The following is a 20,257-nucleotide window of genomic DNA, read 5'->3' as shown; positions in this document are numbered from 1 at the left end:
ATCTCTAACCGACAGAGAAAAATAATAAATACTCTTGTAACAAGGATATATTTCTGCAAATCATGTTTGTACTATAATAAAGCTGCCAGTAGCATTAATTCTAGGGCTAAAAATTCACACTAATTTATGAGTGATAAACTTGTGATAGTTACAACTACCAATCGAGATGAAAACCAGATTGGTTCACATTACATTGAAACATGACTTACTAAATTACATTCGACGTTTCGGTTTAACATCTGTTGACTGAAGATGATTTTCCACAGCGAGATCATGATATTTCTAGAATGTTATTGTTTATTGTGTAATACATCTACACAATACTAACCATACAAAATAAGTTAAAGAATATCATATAATTCTCATATAAAGAAACAAAAAGAGAAGTTTCTTATTATTTACTGCAAGTTTTTCAAGATTACGGAGTATGAATATGACAACTAGTTCACGTAAACAAATGTTGTATGTTAGATAGAGACTTAGAATAATCACATTAACAGGCCAGAGAAGATTTAATATTTAATAACATCTATTTAAAAATTATTAAAGTTTTTGTTTACGCTTACCAATTATTGTGTTTCATGTTAATACAAAATATTAAAAATCTATAATACGCTACGGCACTGACTGAACGAAGCACGGTATGGTTTTAATTGGTCGTTTGGTTTGAGGTACATAAATGAATTCAGATATGATATCTATCTCCATAATGTTCTGCAATTGATTTTCCTAGTAGCCTGGTTGACCTTGATTTTAATTACGATTCTAACCAAACGAGTTATTCGGAAGCTTGATAAGAAGTGTACAGATTGTAACTCGTGATGGCGTGGTCAGATGAAAATCCTCATGCTACAACAGATAATAAGTTTCAGCGCAGATTTTCAGTTGATGTGAGGTGTAGTATTGTAGCTGATGAACTAATTGGTCCTTTCATATAAGAGAACCGACCTATAGCAGAAACATACATGGAATTGTTACGTAATAAATTGTTTACTTCTCTGTAAAATATACCACTTTTAACACGAATGAATATCTATTTTCAACATGACGGGGCTCCTTCGTATAATGCTGATTGAGTTAGAGAATATTTGAACGAACACTTTGCAGACACGCTGATTGGTGCTAGAAGAGTTATTAATTGGCCGCAAAGGTCTCCAGACCCTACCCTACTACACTATTGCGTATTGGGTTGGATGAAAAGTGAAGTTTACAAAGTGAAAGTTAATACACGAGATGGGCTGATTACTCGAATTTGTGATGCTGATGCCCCCATAAAGGAAAAGAAAGATGTTACAACAGCGACACAAATTATTCAGAAGCGTGTTAAGAAGTGTATAGACTGTAATGGCGGAATTTTCGAAACTTATTTATAATGTAATGAAATTAGTTCGGTTTTATTTAGAGAAGTATTATGATGGTAAATTATATTTCTATCAGCTTAATAAAATATATTTTCTATTGTTACATTTTGGGAGGGTAATACAAGTTAAATTAAATTTGAATTGAATAATTTAGAACTTGTTTGCTATTGACTTTGTTTACATACATTTTCTCACAGTTAAATTCTCTGCAATTTTTGTTCGTGGATTTTATACATTCGTTAGCCATTTAACGAAATGATAACACCTCAAACGTAAAAAACGTGTTTTTGATAATAAATTTTATTTTTAAAGCAAATTATTATACAAACTAAGGGACTTACAGCTCTGGGACCTAGTTAATTCAATTTTTCAGGTAAAAAATACATATGAAACGATCAAATATTTGTCTTAATTACCATTCTAATGGTTCCAGTCCCGTTTCATTTAATCCTCGGAGTATAAATCTGGCCAGAAGCTTTCGGTAACGACGCATTTCTAGACAGATCTGTATATGAAATGGTTGTTTTGTTTTTTAGGTCTACAATCACCTCTCAAACGTTTTATGTTCCTCTCGGACCAACCTACACACACACGTATATATATATCTCAAATTTGTATAAATGGCAATAGCCTTATTTAATTTTTCAATAAACATTGAATCACAAAAAGTATAATGGTAGCACATTCACCCAGCAAGTGAAAAATCCGGGTTCGGGCCCCCGATAGGTATTTGGTCTTCCGATCATATGTTAGTTTAGTTATTTAAACACATGTGTGACAGATACGGCCAAATACAATATAATTGAATCCTAAAAAGTGAGGGCTCTGAGGTGTAATGGTAGCACAAGTGAGAGATCCGGGTTCGAGTCCCGGCGGAGCAAGTACTTTTTGTGATACAATGTTTATTGAAAAATTATATATATATTAGTATTTTTGTAATATTTATAGTTTTATATTGTACTGGCCTAAACCCTGAATTCACGGAAAACTAGTTAAACTACTCAGATAAGAGACTTTGGTCTAGAAAAATAGCAAAGTTTCTCTCTCTTTTGTTTATTAGGTTCCTTTTACAAACTTGAATTTGTGGGCCAGTTTTTTAGTTACTTGAATTTCATCAGACATTTTGGGGTCATCTTTACGTATATAATAATAAGACTGGATATTAAAATAAAAACCTTACAATAAGCCTTATTTCAAGTTTTTGAGTTCCAAAAGAGCCTAACTCCTAAAATTTACACGCTAAATATACAAATTGTATTCCGTTAAAATTTGGAATTACGGTTTAAGGACATGAGATAAGGGAGGCATTGTCTGTAGTTGTGCAACTTCAACCATTACGTACGGCGTTGTTGCATCTAACGTGAAGTTAAAGTTAACTTTAAGTTAACCTAGGGCTATAACGAACAAGCTCTCTCTAACATGGGTGTTTTGCTGTAAACGAATCACTGACCTCCGCACCACTGAGCAAACACGATATTTGATAAATTGTGAATTGTAGATAATAGTCACAGATAAAACAGATGTATTGACGATGTCCCCCTCGGCTGGCCTTGACCTTAGAGCTCGTGGCATGTGTTGTAATTAATTGCGGAGAACGGATTACTGGTAGTGTCAACAAATACACTCAGACGTCCAGAGAACCGTGATAACATTTGATAAGAGAAGTGGATAACAGTTTCCGTGCGACTGCTGGTCTCTGGCATCCTATTAGTGCATGTCAGGGACTAGGACAGCTCACTATGTTATGGTTACTCTTGTTCAGTGTTCGTGTGATAGTCGCTGATGTTCCTGGCGTTTGTTTTGTCAATATCATGTAAGTCTTCTTCCAACTTTATACAACTAGAGTAGTTAGTTATTAAAAAATGTTATCTAAATTCTTGTTCCGTAAAATGTGACAAAAGTACGTAACAAGACTCTGTTGTACGAGTATACCTTCTGAAATATGTGTTAATATTATGTTTAAAAAGGAATAATAGTTATTGTTCTTAGATATAATGGCACAAAATTACCCCTTTTAGTGTCAGAGTGATATTTTGTAGTGTACCGAATAATACTAGGTACCAGGCCATTATGCAGTAGATATGCTAGTTCCATTTTGTCTACAAAGCAGACTCTTCAAAAAATTAATAAATTTTTATTTTGGTCCTTAAGTGATGAAAACGGAGTTATTTAGTTTATAATTAGTTATATATTTAAACAAATATTTATATAGTTTTTAAGTGTGAACTATCGTAACGTGCATTAAAACCATACCACCATCAGTACTATTATTTTATCTTATGGTCAATTTAATTTGTAACACATATACAAAATATCAAACACTTACATTGATAAATATAGACGTTTTGCCATATTTTCTGGATATATACAAAGTGTAAAACCTATTCCTCTATGAAATTGCTAGAACATTACTTTTTTGTTCATAAAAATTCTTAAAATCTACTAAAATCTTAGTAAAGTTTGTTTGAAACAAAATAATATATGTTTATTAAATAATCATACACTTTGTTCTATATACAATAGGGGTCTATATAAAATTGTTCGGTGCAATATATTCTTAACGTTTGTGGTCACCAAAACATGTAGCATGGACATGTTTCATATATGCTTTACAAACAGTTTTCTTTCTTGTACCTCCAGTACTATTACGTTGCTTGCTGCAAACACAACAGTTCCTTAGCAGGATACTAGGTCGAGATTCTATGCCAAATTAATGATTAGCACCAAGATTATCACCTCCTGCTATAGGCGGATGGGGTCGTTGAGACTTTTCTCTAAGCATTCACTGGAAGAATCTTCAATTATTGAAGTGTAAATTGTAATCTAGTCATTGCCTTACCTGAATATTTACGTTTTAAATGATTTATGAGTTTAGTACCATTCTGAAAAATAAATTAAACACAAACTTCTTCGAATATTTTGACAGTCCGGCGTCCATATAGATAGCAATATAGCATCTGGTCAGACACTTATATATATCCCCATATACTTGTTATATGAATTGATAATTGTAGGTTTCACTTTATAATTCTTTATAATTGTTCCCATGTCTTTTTACCTTATAGCTTCAATGGATTGTGCAATTATTTGGTAGAAAGTAGCAAAATCGGATATTTTGGGATGCCTTCTTGAGATAACCTAGCACCAACATAGTCTCTTTTTGTAAACACAACTTTTGGGCAACATCAAACTCCCCTTTCAATTGTGGAGGTATTCCTATCCAGTTTTTCGTAAAGTGCCTGTCAAAAAGGTTATCATACAAAAATGTAGCCAAAGGAAAACAGGTGAATAAGTTGTCCATGACAACATTTTTTTCTTAAAGGTTTGTTATTGGCTATGGAAGGTTTGACAGGATAACAGGATTTCGGACATTTGCCATCGTTATATGTTACAAAAAGTATAACACAACGTTTCGAGTATTGAGATCTATCCTCTTCGTCAGGTGGTGCTGTATTGGCCTTCATCAGATGAACCCAATACAACATAATCTGGGTCAGCGTCTGTATCGTCATGAAACCCTTCTCCTAAATCCCCAGAATCTTCTAATTCAGAATCAGAAATATTCTCCACCAATGCATCACTAAGGTCCGAGTCATTCAACACCAATACCTCGTTCACTGAGATAACCTATCAATGTACCTTCACTTAGCGTTGATCTACTTCTCTTACTCATTTTCTAAAGTACACAAAGAACAATAAAATGTTAAAGTTATTTACAAAACATAACATAAAACACTAAAATGAGAACTATCATGTAAAAAAAAAACAACAACCACAACGCACTGGACCCACTCTAAAACTAACGTAAACAACTCCACTTTCATAGAAGATCATCCATAGAGTAAATTCCATAGATACAAAACGTTCCATTACGTTCCTTAGAGACTTTAGAAGGATCTTATGAAGATTTAATAGTCAACAAAGACCTATAAGATCCAAATAAAGAACGATCTCTACGATCGTTGGTATTAAAAGAGTTAGATACTGTAGTCGTTTCCTTATTTAGGCTTCATTTCATTATTTGTATAAATTCCAGATACTTGTTTGGTAGGAGAAAACACAAATAAGATAAAAATATAACTTGGATGAAGAATAAGTACGAGGAATAAAGTAACTGAATAGTTTATTTATGTCACAAATTGATGGTAAAACTATATAATAAAATGTTTTTTTTATGTAAGGTAATAAGTATTACCCGAAAACTATTTTGAAGCCATTGTAGTGTGGAAACGGAAACATTCATAGTCAACATCAAATAGAACACTTTACTTGTAGTTGTCAAATCGTATTGATGTAACATATTTGCACATTATTATTGATATAGATTTCATCATAAAATTTAGGCTCTATATTCCGAGGACATTTTAGATACTTCCATTTGGACTTATAAGTAAGAACGAAAATTACAATAGACCACGGTTAACGTCAGTATAAATGATTTTAGCTTCTCGCAAACTATATGTTCTAATAGTTGCATCTTAACGTAATCCTCAAGTGTGGTTTTAGCATAACATGTTAAAGGTTCGGGAATCCCGTTACATTATTATCCAACATGACACAGAGTCTATCATTTATTTACATAAGTTATCAGTGGAGCTGTTGTTCAGTTCAGGGTCGACTTCGACCTCGTGCGCGCCAAACGCTGGTCAGTCGAATGCTTGCACGCTGGTTTGTCTAGATTATAATGGTATACATTCACCGCACACAATGTGATTGTAATTTAGATGTTTACGGTTCAAAGAAGTAACTAATGATTGATTATGGTTTATGGCTATAAAAATGCATGTTTAATCAAAAGAAATTTAATCCTTTTGACTATTACCGTAGTCTATGGCTAAATGTACTCTTGTCGATTGCTGTGTCACCGCATAGTCTAAAAAAAGAATCTGGAAGGTTAGTTAACATTGCTCAGCAAGTCACGTTAACCTCTTCTTCCAAATATTAATATATTTTTCATATTTAAACTTCAAGTTCTGGTTTGAAATTCTTTTTAATGGTGAAAAATCATGGACACAACTTTGTGTATAAATATATTTGGAACTAATATAAAAAAATCCATACGTTAAATATAGTATATACCTGTAAACAGTGAAGTCAAAATTTCCTCAATACAACATTGTTATCTCATCACTAAGATCCTTTAGGTGAAATCTTGTCATTATGTTGCACGGTTAATTATTTTTAATAACAATTTAACACTTGTCGAATTAAATATCAATATCTTAAAAGGAGAAATACACTACTAATTACCAGCGTATCGCACGCTAACCTTATCAGCCCAATTTCACTACCCAAAGATGTGTAACCTGAATGTATAAAATATATTAGAAATACGGGGTGTATCAAATATAAACTAAAGTGATTAAAAGGAATATCAATTTATTTGACTAACATTGTGAACATATTTTATTTTTAATAATATTTTCCCACGCTCGAAATACATTTCCCCATCTGATTGGGAGCTGTTTATTCCATAATCGTAAAACTCCTTTGGCGTTCTCTTTCCCATTGGAGCAGAAACGCCTCCACCGCTTCCTCGAAACTCTGGTGTTTATGTTCTGCTTTGAGGAATCCAAAAAGATGAGTCACAAAGTGACAAGCCTTGGCTACATGGTAGATACTCCAGTTTTTTCCCATCCTAATGCAACCAATTCCTGCCTCTTGGCATTAGCCACGCATGGTCTGTCACTGTCGTGCAGAATAATGTCACTACTAACCAACTGCTGAGTCAGTTTACTTAGAAGTTATAATTATGTGGCATCTAGTACTTATTAATAACATTGTGCATTTTTATTTAAATTACGCGTCGATTTTACCCTATGAGATTTTAGACTACCTCAAAGTTGACCTCATTAACACTCATTCTTGGACGATTGCGGTTCTTAATCTCAACCTTTCTACGCTCTTCAGAAAGTTCTTTGTGCCAAGTAAAAATATGGGTTCTTGACAAGGTATTGTACCCGTAATCACTCCAAAATGTAGGGCTTACCCCTTACTTAGGCAAAAACTGGATTATAATCCACTGCTCCAGAAAGACATGCGCTTCATGATTACTCATAATTTGTTTTATAGTAAAGGGATCCAAGAGGTTTGACGACGTTTCCCCTCTCCATAACAGTTCAGGCTACCAGCACATCAACCTAACGTAGGTCAATGATTTCTTCGGAATTATTTATACAACCAGTCTCGTTTATATTCGATACACCCTAGTATTTTAGGAAATTATCTCACATAACACGATGTTGTTTATAGGTGATGCTGTATTTGTATATAGTTGTATAGTTTTTGTTTTAACTCATGTAATTTTGTATTCTCTGTGTTTAAAAATAACAAAATCCAGTTTAAGATACCAGCACATAAATTTACATAATTCTATGAATTTTAAATGGCAGTTTGCTTTCATTTCCAATGGATTCCATCCAAAACAACTATATGAAGTATGACATTGGATTCCAAAGAAGTACTTGAGCTTCACACAAGATCATTTCATTGATACCAAATTATGAAAGTTCACACAATTCCTATCAGCAAAATTCTTCTAAAACACTCTGTGTATAAATTCTTACAGGCACTGCTCTCTTGATTATCTAAAATGTTAATGAGATATTGGAAAATAAAGTAAAAAAAATAATTAACCTTATTTAAGGTAGTGAAATACGTTCAAATTTGCAGGGTTACCAATCAACGATATGTAATAGATAGAGAGACATTAATCTGGAGAAATGAGGTATGTACAATTACGATTGATAGTTGTAAGCATTAACTGAAATACACGCTATTTAAATAGCTTTTTAATATTCTATTACATAAATTACATTAGTAACAATCTTAGTAGGTTATCATGAATAATGTGTTGTAACCTACATGAAAGTCTTCCGGTTCATACAGCTTCGAAACATTGTGTACACAGTTATCTTCTTGAAACATTTCACCCTCGCTGTGGATAGTCATCACCAGTAAACACATGTTAATGGTAACAGAAACTGGCAATAGTGGTTTGTATAGAGGAGTTGAAAAGTGTAGCTTTATCATGATTAATTTAAAGCTTAACCAATTTCTAACCAGTTATGATCATTATGGCTTCCCTGTCACAGGTTGGCAACTTTTAGACAACTAGCGCTACCCTTCAAGCTAGCCCAAAACTGAGCAACTGTTTCATACCAAGTCTAAAAGTTGTCAGGAGATAGGGAAGTCATATTGATCATAATTGGTCGGTAGTTGGTTATGCTTCAACCAATCACGACGAAGGTCTGCCGCTTCTACTTGCCTTTACAGACGACTGTGACTATTATCTAATGAATACGGTTAATTATCTAATGACTAAAATGACTATTTTGGAGCGACGCCAAAATATTTGAATTATTTGTCTGTGTAAACAATGTTTCGGTGTAAACTATAACACTTTGATGTTAGTTATGGCACCGGTCGCGTAAGCTTAAGAACTAAGAATATGTTCATTTTTATCACTAGATTTATCCCGTTATGAATGCTGTAAAATTGAAACAATTACTTATTTAAAGTTTGCTTCCTTAAATAGAGATTTCAAAATTTAGTAATCCTATATTTCATTCTGGCAACTAACAGACTGGTTGTAAAAATCTAGTTTAATTACAGTTTAGTAGTTTAAATAAAACACTGCAATAACATTAAAGGAATAAGCAACTGTACAAAATGTATTCTAGAATATTTTGAGACAGTGTGGTAGATTAAAAATGTTTGATAACTAAAGAAATTCCTTGAATTCAGTGTACATGTTTGTAAAATAATTTTTACCTAACTAGATGTTTGCTGTCGGCCTTGAAAATCACTTGTTGTTTGATACCATGTATTGTTTACAAATTTGTGTTGCTGAAAAAAAGGTTTAATTTGTTTCTAAACTATAAAAGATTTGATGCGAATGTTGAATTTAGCTCCAGTTCACCTTCCTTTTAGGTGCAACAACTGAAATCTGATGCTGTAGCAGACTGTCGAAACGATGCGTGGGGTTGGTTTTGAGCGTTTTCGTTCTTCGTCACCGAATATTTTAGATGGATCCCTTCAGAATAACATGACTCCAAATTCCGGGAGTCAAGTCTGCAACAGCATCAGGTTTCAGATGCTGAACGTAAGACGAAGGTAAACTGGAGCTAACTTAAATTCAACACTCACATCGAATCAACAATACCCACCATAGCTGATTTATGTCTATTACATATTTATTGACAGTTCACATTTTTTTTTTTTGGATTTGATGCTAATTTCATATTTTAGTAGGTTATATTAGTTTGTTTTTTACTATAATACTACAGGGTGGTGCATACGTCAGTTTTCCCAGAAGAGAAATTTGAAGGCGTTATAGGTTAATTGAATAAATCATTTTTAGGCAAAAAACTTATATAAAATTCATTATATGACATTTCTTATATACTACCATAGAATGTTATAGCAGTTGTTTGAAATGTCCACCTTAATTTTGTATACGCTTCATATAACGACTGAGAATATAATCACAAGTTTTTAGCAATAAAGACTTATCGTTATTAACAAGTTCAAATGCACTTCTAATTAGGTTTCTGAGTTCGTCAAGATTTTGCGTTTTTGAAACATACACAGTGTCCTTTATAATACCCCACAGTGGAAAATCACATGGGGTCAGGTCTATTGAGCGCGCAGGCCAATCGATTGTACCACGGCGACCAATCTATTAATTAAATGTGTTATTTAAAAAATCTCCAACTTGGATACCGAAATGTGTTGGGGCACCATCTTGTTGCCAGATGAGCGAATGCATATTGAAAACAGGATTGTTTCTGAGCTTGAGAACTACTACTTCTTGCAGCAACCGTAAGTAACTTTCTGAGTTAACATTTCTTTGAAGAAAATAAGGACCAATCTGTGCAGTACTCGAAATACCTCCCCATATCATAACACCAGGCACATTGTGTTCTGCTTGGAGAACGTTATGAGGATTTACATCCGACCAGTACACGCAGTTATGCCGAGTAACGCGTCCATTTAGTTAGAAGCATGCCTCACCTCACCGCAAAATCGATCGCAAGAAATTTGGATCAGCCTCTGAGCGGATAATTATTGTCTCACAGAATTCCAATCGCCTATCGGAATCATCCTCGTGAAGCGCTTGGAGTAAAGGTGGACGTTATGGCTTAAATTTTAATTGCTTTAACATTCATTGCACGCTTCTTCTTGATATTTCTAGTTCAGCAGATGCCTTACCAGTCGATTTACCGGAACTGGGTACAAAAGCTTGAGCAACTGTCTTCAAGTTTTCTTCGTTGCAAATTGATCGCGGATGATCACACTTCGAAGCATTTAAAACGCTTTCTGTATTTTAAAATGTCTTATTTAACTTCCGCATATACTTTTGAGAGGGTATCGTAACACCTGGATATTTACGACTAAATTGTTCAATTATTATAGCAGTACCTTTATTATGCTTCCACCACAACTGAAGAATGTAAACTCATTGTTGGGTTATAAACATTTTAAAAACACAGACATACAAATAACATATGCAAAGAGGGTCACTTTACACTAGCCACTGGAACAGACAACAATGAACTTACTCCGTGTTGCTGCCAACTTAACATTGTTACCAATCTATCGAAACAAAATATCTCAATTTATGAGGAAACTGACATATGAGCCACCCTGTATTTTAGTTCGTAAGCTTACTTGTGGTGTGATAACACTGAACAATTTGAATTCTTTACCAGTCTACAACAATACTTATAGGTTTTGTATGCATGTCTATTCATACTAAATTTCTAGATAGAAATGAAGAGAACCTTTAAAGAAGAGATAATATTTCTAACACGGCAGTAGAAGCGATCTTGATTGTTAATGTTGTTCTAGACGTACACAGTGCCTGTGAAACGAGCACAATGCTGCGACGGCTACAGACGAGTGGGGGCTCTGCCCATTAGGTGTAAGCCTGTATGCGAACCACCCTGCATCAACTCCGTGTGTGAGGAGCCCGATACCTGCGTCTGTCTGCCGGGCCATCAACTGATCAACAACAGCAACAGCACGTGTTATGACGTGTGCGAAGCTTGCGTCAACAGCCAATGTCTCGGGGACACGGGGGTGGAGTGCGTGTGTGAGGAAGGTTACGAACGGGATGACACGATACCCCACATCTGTAACGCGAAATGTTCCCCTCCTTGCTCCAACGGAGTGTGCAAAGCTCCTGACCAGTGCGAGTGTTTTCAAGGCTTCACCGAAACCTCTGATCCCCACGTTTGCGCACCGAATTGCACAGAGGCTTGTCTCTTTGGAAGTTGCACCGCTCCGGATACTTGCACTTGCTTTGATGGCTTCATGAATGACGAGTCAAATCCGAACTTTTGTATTCCTGTGTGTGACCAGCCTTGCCGGAACGGAGTATGTGTGTCTCCGAACGAATGTTTATGTAACGGCGGTTATGAGCTACACCCGAAAAATCGTTTTCACTGCGTTCGGAAGGCACCGGAAAAGTACTACTTAAAATTCTGCGAATTCAATTTGAAAGCAGCTATCAGATTTGATGGAAACTATGAATGCTTCCTGATCAAGGACGAAATAAGGATCACCAGAGACGGGAAATGTCGACCTCTGAAATTCCCTTCCCCATCGGGTTGCAGCCGATCCGATTCTTGTGGCTCTGAAGACTGTGTCAGCAATTTCCGCTGTAATACGATAAATTTGGGAAACGGTTCTGTCGAAATACATTGCGATTTGGAAACCGAAGGATTTGAAACGGAATCAGCTCAAGGCGTTGTAATAGATGGGTCAGAATGGGTCGACGTGGTACTCGTTACCAACTTTTTTGTGCCAAACAACTCCACAACGGATGACGCAGATCACGAAACCCGAGAGTTGGTCTTACGGCCTTTGAATGGGGGGTAAGTATATAAATTACTCATCTAGGCTAAATTTAGCGATAGACACGTGATCGTGTACAGTATTTTTGTTTGATTGTGGGAGGGGCTAGATCTTAATTTCTGAGTAGGCTTTTCATTATTGATTATTAATTCTTTTGAACACAATATACTATGAAACATAGTATTAAATATACTGTCTTAACTCTTGTTTGGATATAAAATGTACACAATAATTAATAAATTCAAATTTTCTCCCCCTCTTATTACGGCTTTTTGTAGCAATCGATATTTGCATAAACAAAATATACAGTAATAATTAAAATAGTATTGATTGTAGACATTATTACTCTCTAGTTGATTTTGTTAATAACTTCTTTATTTCACTTTTACATTTGAACAACTTGCATCATTGCTAGCTTTTCGACTTGTGAACACCTTTCTAACATTCGCAAATAGTCTACTTATTAAAAATAAATAACTATTTTATTATTTCTTATGGCTTGTACCCGATACTCCCAGTAACTGTTTTGTAATACACTGATGTAGTTTACATAGTAACGCTAAAACTGTTCCTGTTCCATTTACTGTCAAAGATTCCGAGAAACTTTTTCCGAGAACAGCTTTAAAAAAAGATTTGCACCTGTAATTATAACGGGTGTTCTCGGGACAGACGAGTACACAGTACAAACGACCTGTTACAGTGGTTCCGACAGATCGCTAAAAGGAACACTGTGCGCAGCGGAAGAAGGAATTCGTTGCCTAACCTAGTGCTTTTATAGACTTTAGTGTATAATTGGGTCCCTACTTTCTTTCCTTCCTTATTTGATGCGAGTGCAATTTCTGGCCTTATCTCAGTGAACCAATTGCTCGTTAAAAATAGCGTGAGAAACTAATTCTAGAACTCTTATGTTTTAAGACATTGGGCAGTTTGATGTTGCCAGTATGTAATTAAAATACAGGATTAATAATAAGTCTGGAGATCCCCTGTTAATATTGTAATAGCTAATACTAGAACTCTCATGAAGTACTTTTTGGGCATAATTACTACTTCGATCACTAACCCAATACGGGGGATTTTGGGGGCACCTAAAAATATAAAATGGTAATGCCCGTTGAAAGACCTCTCATTTTGAAGGTCCTGATAAAAGAAAATTAAAAACAAAAACTAGATATCACTGTCTTAACTCAACACAAAATGGCGGCTAATTGAAAGTTTTAGAAGTAAGAATTAACTTCTTACAGCGTAGGCATAATTGACCTATGTTATGAAGTTTTCAGCACTAATCAGTTACTTCTCATTTTTAAAACATTAAAATAGAAAACGAAAAGCAAAACAAATATGTGTTTAAAAATCAAATCTAGCAAATAGCAAAAGTTAAAAGGGTTATTGGGATCTGTTGAAGGCAGAAGAACTATATTCCACAAGTTAAGACTTTGCCGAGTGTACCAATTAATCACTTGTGTTTACTTTTTTATCAGAGGCTTATTAGCTTCAATACCATCACTGTCTTGCCATACTGATGTGAGGGCCAGTGTTCAACAAAATAGCAATTATGCTCAAAAAATACTTCGTAAATATGACATAGAGTTGTGCAAAGTTTAGTTTTTCTAGTGTGAGCCGTTACAATTTTAACAAGGGGGTTCCAGACATTTTATTAATCCTGTATACTTTTATATTTTAATAAGTATCATATGAGAAGTATTCGAACTGTTATTTCAAATATAACCTCTAACTAATAGTCACGTCAGCGCAGCAAACTATAATTTCTACTACACTCACAGTATTAAAATCCATCGACGGTTCGCTATAGACGGAAATTCACTTTTTCTGATTGGTGGCTGGCCGTTTAAAATCCTCTTGTGGGCCAAATTTTGCCCGCGGCCGTAGTGTAGGCAACTGCTCTAGAAAATTGGAACTCTCGACTCCGTCTCGTCCGGTCAAATTTTTTTTTTCTTAGTGTTGCAGAGTGGTACTTTGCTCTCTTACATATATTTAAAACGAACTCAGCTGATTACGGAACAATTTCAACGATTACTCTACGTATGAGAGTGCATATGTGGGGGGAGAGGTAGATCAACCTATTATACCTCAAATTTTATTAATAGACTTTAAAACTTACGTAACTCGTATGTTTTAAAGATAATAATTATTCTAATAACCAATCAATGAATTCCTCTATTAAAAGATCAAACGTGAATAGAGTGTTTTCCGACGTCTCCAACATCTAATAAAAGGATTCGATGGTTTCTTGCTTTAAAATTTAAATTCATACATCCTGTAAGATGAAAATCAGATTAAATGCAGGTGAAAATGTAATAAAGCTTTATCATAAATTCGGTAACGAATCATTCCATGAAAATAAACAGGGTTTGACATGAAAGATAACCGTTATCTGTGTCCACAAATATATCCTATACTTTGAATGGTTATAATATATTTTGTCTCAATATTCTTTTTGTTTCGTTGACCTTAGTGTATAACACTAAATGTAAATGTTGTGACTTTTGTTTTAAATAGTTAGAGTTAAATTAAATTTTAAATGTAGTGTATTTTAAATACTTTTGATAAAGGAAAATAATAAAAGTAATAATTGTAAAACATAGGTTCATAAATGGTGTTCTTAGAACATGGAAAAAACTAATAACCGCATTCTTTCATTTCAGACCAGTGTGCGGGCCAATGCACTATGGAGTGAAGATTTGTGAAAGGGACGGCTCCCAACTCAACTTATTTACTAGTACGTGCATTATTACAGCTTGATTAATTTTAAAGTTACCTACAACAATTATCTTATTTTAGAGAGGGGAGGGGGTTATTAACAGGGGTTGTGGAATACTGTTCGGTGAAAAAGTTCTGGGTTTCTCCGTCGGAAGTTGCAAAAATATATATTAAATTGTCAAGTTGTTGATTGCTTTCAATGTTCCTTAAATTGTTTTTGGCTCACGGTAGAAAGGGTAAACTTAGGAATCATTATTAAATTTGTACAGTACATCACGGCTAAATTAGGAAAAATTACCCCATTAATAACTTGTAACACACTACTGAATGACAAATATAGCAATATATCTTAAAATATATTATATAACATTAAGACTTCGTGTTATATGAACAATCAGTTCTTCTAGAAGATGTGCAAGCAGGTAAATGTAATATTTATTTACCTGTTGCTCGTCGCTGGACTTTTGTTACAATACAGACTGGGGATTCGCACGTATGGCATGTATCATGAAATTTTCAAATATTATTAACGAACTTGAGCTATTCCTTCTTCACGTAGTCTCTATCAACAAATAGTAAAGATCATATAGAGATCACTCCAATATTATACACGCGTATTATTTTATTCTCTAATTTGATGAGTAAAATTATAGATATGGGGCGTTACCATTGCGAAATGTTACTGAACCCTACTCCTCAGTTTTCGTAAAAGGGTAAAAAGAAAATCGAATAGACCACGTACTCTGATGAATACGCCCTGACGATTTTTTATTTCGGGAAAGGAAAGTGACATTACTTCCCCTCTTAAAAAATTCACATAATTTCAGTGATTGTAGCATAAGTTTACTTGCCGTTTGAATCATATCGTATTCATCTTATTTTGAATGTTTAAGATGCACAGAAAGCCTATAAATAGCTTTCTAAACTCATCGTGACAAAAGCCGTCATATTTTACTACATCAAGTGTTTAAGTTATAGTTATATGATAGTCAAAGTTATCATGAAGTATAAAGTAATAATAGGATGAAGTTAAATGGTAGCAATAATGGTGGGAAGCAATGAGAGTCATTTTCATGTCAGTAAATACTATATCTAACATCGAAATCTTCCATTGATTACTTCTGGAGGCTTATGTTGCGACCTCTCTGTCGAGAGCCGACCAATCTTTGTTTGAACACTAAAAGCTCTAATAACGTTGCTGCAGATCCTCATACCGAAAAACATGCTATGGCACAACACTGGAACCTAAACTTTGCATCGAACATGTTAGAGGCTACCGTATTTACTACTAGGTTGTGGAACAAGTGAAACCGCCTACATGATTTTTAGGTTATCAGTTTCAATTTAATAAATTGAAGTTCCAAGTCCTGTTCTGTTCTTATAGACAGTGAATAAAGTTCTAGATTAGCTGGGGTGGATTTAAGGAACCGTGCTTCTCTCATGGTCAGTTGTATGCGAGCTGTTCTTGACTGAGGTCTCCTTTCAGTGTGGCGATTCTGCAACGCTAAGTTTGCACAAATTCGTGTAAAGGGAAGATTTAAGATGAAAATGTACATATATTAATGTTTAACTCATTTATTAGAGCATTTAATATACAGCAGTAGCTGGCACACAACTAATAAGTGAAACTATTTAATGTTTTCAGCGCTTAGTAAAGCGCAAGTGTTCATCTCTTAGGTTAAAGTTATAAAATAATAATATTAAGTGAAATTTATAAATAATAATCATGTGTATATAAGTTAGTTGAATGTGACATATATTAAGCCTTAAATTACGAAAATATTAAATGACTAGTGTTAAATCTTAGTCATAAATCTTGTTATGAATGAATACTTTTTCAGTTCGGATGTAAAGCAGCTTGCCTAGCTCATAGGTTTTAGATTGCCTATGAATTCTTTTATTTATAATCTTGTAGTTTTGTAATCTTAAGTTCAGTTCTATATTTAAGAGTAAACTATGACAAGGTATAATTTAACTTATATTACAGGAGGGATAATAACAATTTCATTGAATAAAATAATGTCATGTCTTGAAAATAATCATCATAATATTTAGTATGTAAAAAGAGCTGTAACCGCAGAGTTGTTTTAAAAAAATTAACATTAATGTGAATTGCAGTCAGTAACATTTAGTAATTTGTTTTGTGATATGACACTAATTACACAAATTATGGGAAGGTATTCTATAAGTACAGTACTTTTCGTGTCACAAATGATACGGTTTGTTATTCATGAGACCCTGGTTAGTACTCGCCTTTTTCATAAAGTTGTGTAAAGGGGGGGGGGGCGAGGTGGAGATATTTGGGCCAATAGAACCTTTTAATACAATCCTATATTATTTGTTCTCTCATTTTAAAGATCTGAACGAAATAAAAGATACAAATATTTTTTATGTACTCGGTGCAAGCGAATAATGATAATTTAATAATGCTTCAGTTGTATCCATTATATAAAAAACTATTTTGAAAGAACCTCAAGCTCTTAAGCTTAAAGCATAGACTATGTACCGTGCATGGTTTTAAACTATATACATTTGGTAAAACTCTTTTCAAACTTTTATTCAAGATATTCGGGGTGTTCAAAACATCACGGAAAGTATTTAGAGATGTGGTTTATAGATTAAAACAAAAAATACAATTTCTCTAACATTACTATATTGTACATTTCACTTCGTTTTGCGTATGTCTGCATTTATTCCGTTATTTATACTCCGTTGATAACAATTTATGTATACCATTGTTTGACGTTTTTCAAGTAATTTTTATGTGGCTTAACATTTATTTTCTCAGTTTTAATGAAACTGTGCTTTACAAATATTTAATAGGTTGCCTTTGTGAAGCTATGAACGGTAAATCTTTTCTATCAGCAAAATGTAATATAAAAACATGGCATACAAATATACCAAATTACAAAGGCGAAACTTAAACCTTTTCTGAGTTATGCGTCTTTGATTTAAAAGTTATACGTAGGCGTTACTCGAAACGAAGACCATATTGTCAAAAGACTTTTGAATAATATGACCAAATATTCCCTAATATGTTACAAACACCCTGTATACACATTACAAAAAATGGAAAGCATGAAAAACAATCCACAAAATATGAATAAAAGTACTGTCAGCTCGTGAAGAAACTGGACATATTTTTCACCTGTGCAAAATAAAAAAAGTGTGTGTTTTAATGAAAAGTTTATTAAATTTTACATTGTTTAACTGTGTCATCGGTAAGCTTTTGAGTAAGTCGGAATACTTCCAAAATACTACACAGTGATCGGTGAGCATCAAGTGTAAAATTGAAACGAAAAATTCCACATCTGTGTGTAAATTCTTTCAGTATTACCCGGTACACCTCCCCCCATATTCCAAGACCTTGAAAGGTTACCATCTATGACAATAATTTCTCTACTGATGATAGTTATAATTCATTACATAAAGTTACCTTAGTTACATTGTGAATTCTAAGATACTTATAATTGAAAATAAAATGTAAAAAATGTATGGCTACCCTTTTATTAGTAGTAACCTAAAGTCAGTTTAAAAGTACTACAAGTCCTTTAAATTTGATGCGAAATTTTGCTAATATATATGACATTGAGATATCATATCTTATGGCCGACCAGTCTAAGACGTCGGACTTTGAATCTGATTTAGAGATTGTGTATGTTCAAATCCTGTCTGCGACCGTTGCAATTTTTATCAGTACCATCAACTTTCTACTGTATCGGCGCTACCTCTTATTCTGTTTGATAAGATCCTCGCACAGGCCAGTGACCCATGAGTGACCCTGCATGTGGGCTCTTCCAGGGAGTGTGTTATAATGTGAAACAATAGTCAGGAATTTAGGAAATATAAAACATGTGTCCCTAATGTTTCAGTGACTCGGATCAACATAGCACTCGCAGTAATCTTCTTGTTACTGGTTGGGGCAGGGACCGGAGGGTTCTTGTGGTTGAGATATCGGAAGCAGCATGATCCACTGAATTATAGAGGTCAGTTGTAAAACGTACATCGTGGTATATTTACGTACTACCCATAATTCCATTTTGTTGATCTGATATTTCCAAGTATTTTATAAAAACTAAATTGTATTTCAGAAGACAACATGAGAGGCTGTTACCAAAACCAGAGCTTCTTAGATCAAGTGGGGGAGCTAGTACCAGACGACGAGTCCCACCAGGAGTTTGCTCTCCTTTGACGGAGTCTGTCATTTTGTACCAATCAGAGATTTCGTCGTTTGTTCCTCATTTTGAAATAAACTGAACTTACATGCCAACAATTTTTCAGATGTACTATTTTAAAATCTAAAACGTCTGTTTTGGAGAACTGCAGGTTGCGGTAAATAAAAAGGTCAGGTCAATCAACAGCTGTAAAGGATCAAAGACCACAATAAAAATAACCAATAGGACATATTGATTCAACGAAGCCTTCTATGGCCATGACTTATTTTAAAGAAGTAAAGCTCTCGACCAATCATAACATTACTCTTCATGTAGCCCGCAGAGATTATGACACGAAGGAGGCCGGATGGATATTCAACAACTCAGGTATTCATTTAATTCGACGTAAACATAGGCATTGAATTTTTATAAAGCGTGCATTGCCATTCCACTTACGAACAGAGACAAATCATTTTCCTAATAGTTTTATAAGGAAATATCAAGGATTGGAAGAGCAATACACATAGGAACTCTTATTTTTATTTTACCGAGATGACATATATAGGCCTTACGCTACAAGCAACTATACTAATGAGTTCTCTAGTTTGGAGTACCGCTTCCCCTTTTTTCTTTCTCTACAAACACCCAGTTGAAAAGCTTAAGAATCCAAAGTGGTGTAAAGCAATTAAAAGAAATATTTCTCGTTGGACTCACGAGAACGTGAAATAATCAACAAGAAAAAAATCTGTATTTTGCAATAGAGTGAAATCGTCTCCACTTCCTACGTTGATATCTGGCATTTCCGTGATGACGCAATCTGACGTCACTACTCACCTATCTTCTATGAGGTTAGCGGTTACAAAACGAGATATCTATAACCACATCATTAAAACAGCACGGTTGGTGGGCCAGTGCAACACAGACGATGCTTTAATCATCTTTATTGTTTTCATCATAATTAAGTGCCAGTTAAATTATGACGGTTCACGTACCTCTTGGCAATGTAACCGAGTAAGCCACTGTGTAATATTTATCATTGCTGTGGAGTTTGCATAAGTTGCTAATATAATAATAATTGTAAAAAATAATCATAAGACTAAAACTGTTGTGCTAAATTTACTGGGGAAATTCTGACTTAATTATTGAAATAATCCTAATCACAAA

The 20,257-nt window shown here is 34.3% G+C and overlaps 1 protein-coding gene across 1 annotated transcript; it reads left to right on the top strand.

The window, feature by feature from the left end:
- The first annotated feature begins 2,989 nt into the window (after positions 1 to 2,989).
- Positions 2,990 to 19,212, top strand: LOC124368981 (cell death abnormality protein 1-like). Its single transcript, XM_046826569.1, has 6 exons — positions 2,990 to 3,174; positions 8,034 to 8,088; positions 11,214 to 12,241; positions 14,885 to 14,958; positions 18,812 to 18,925; positions 19,031 to 19,212. Exons 1-6 carry the CDS (start codon positions 3,101 to 3,103, stop codon positions 19,129 to 19,131), a joined length of 1,446 nt encoding a protein of 481 aa, XP_046682525.1. The 5' UTR covers positions 2,990 to 3,100; the 3' UTR covers positions 19,132 to 19,212.
- Positions 19,213 to 20,257: the final 1,045 nt, after the last annotated feature.

Source organism: Homalodisca vitripennis, chromosome X (genome assembly GCF_021130785.1).
Source record: "Homalodisca vitripennis isolate AUS2020 chromosome X, UT_GWSS_2.1, whole genome shotgun sequence".
NCBI classification, from domain to species: Eukaryota; Metazoa; Arthropoda; class Insecta; order Hemiptera; family Cicadellidae; genus Homalodisca; species Homalodisca vitripennis.
This window is presented reverse-complemented; position numbering and strand designations above follow the sequence as displayed.

Coding starts and splice junctions, on each gene's coding strand:
- LOC124368981 (XM_046826569.1), top strand. CDS start 3,101: ATGTTATGGTTACTCTTGTTCAGTGTTCGTGTGATAGTCGCTGATGTT. Junction 12,242..14,884: donor TTACGGCCTTTGAATGGGGG/GTAAGTATATAA, acceptor CTTTCATTTCAG/ACCAGTGTGCGGGCCAATGC. Junction 18,926..19,030: donor TGATCCACTGAATTATAGAG/GTCAGTTGTAAA, acceptor ATTGTATTTCAG/AAGACAACATGAGAGGCTGT.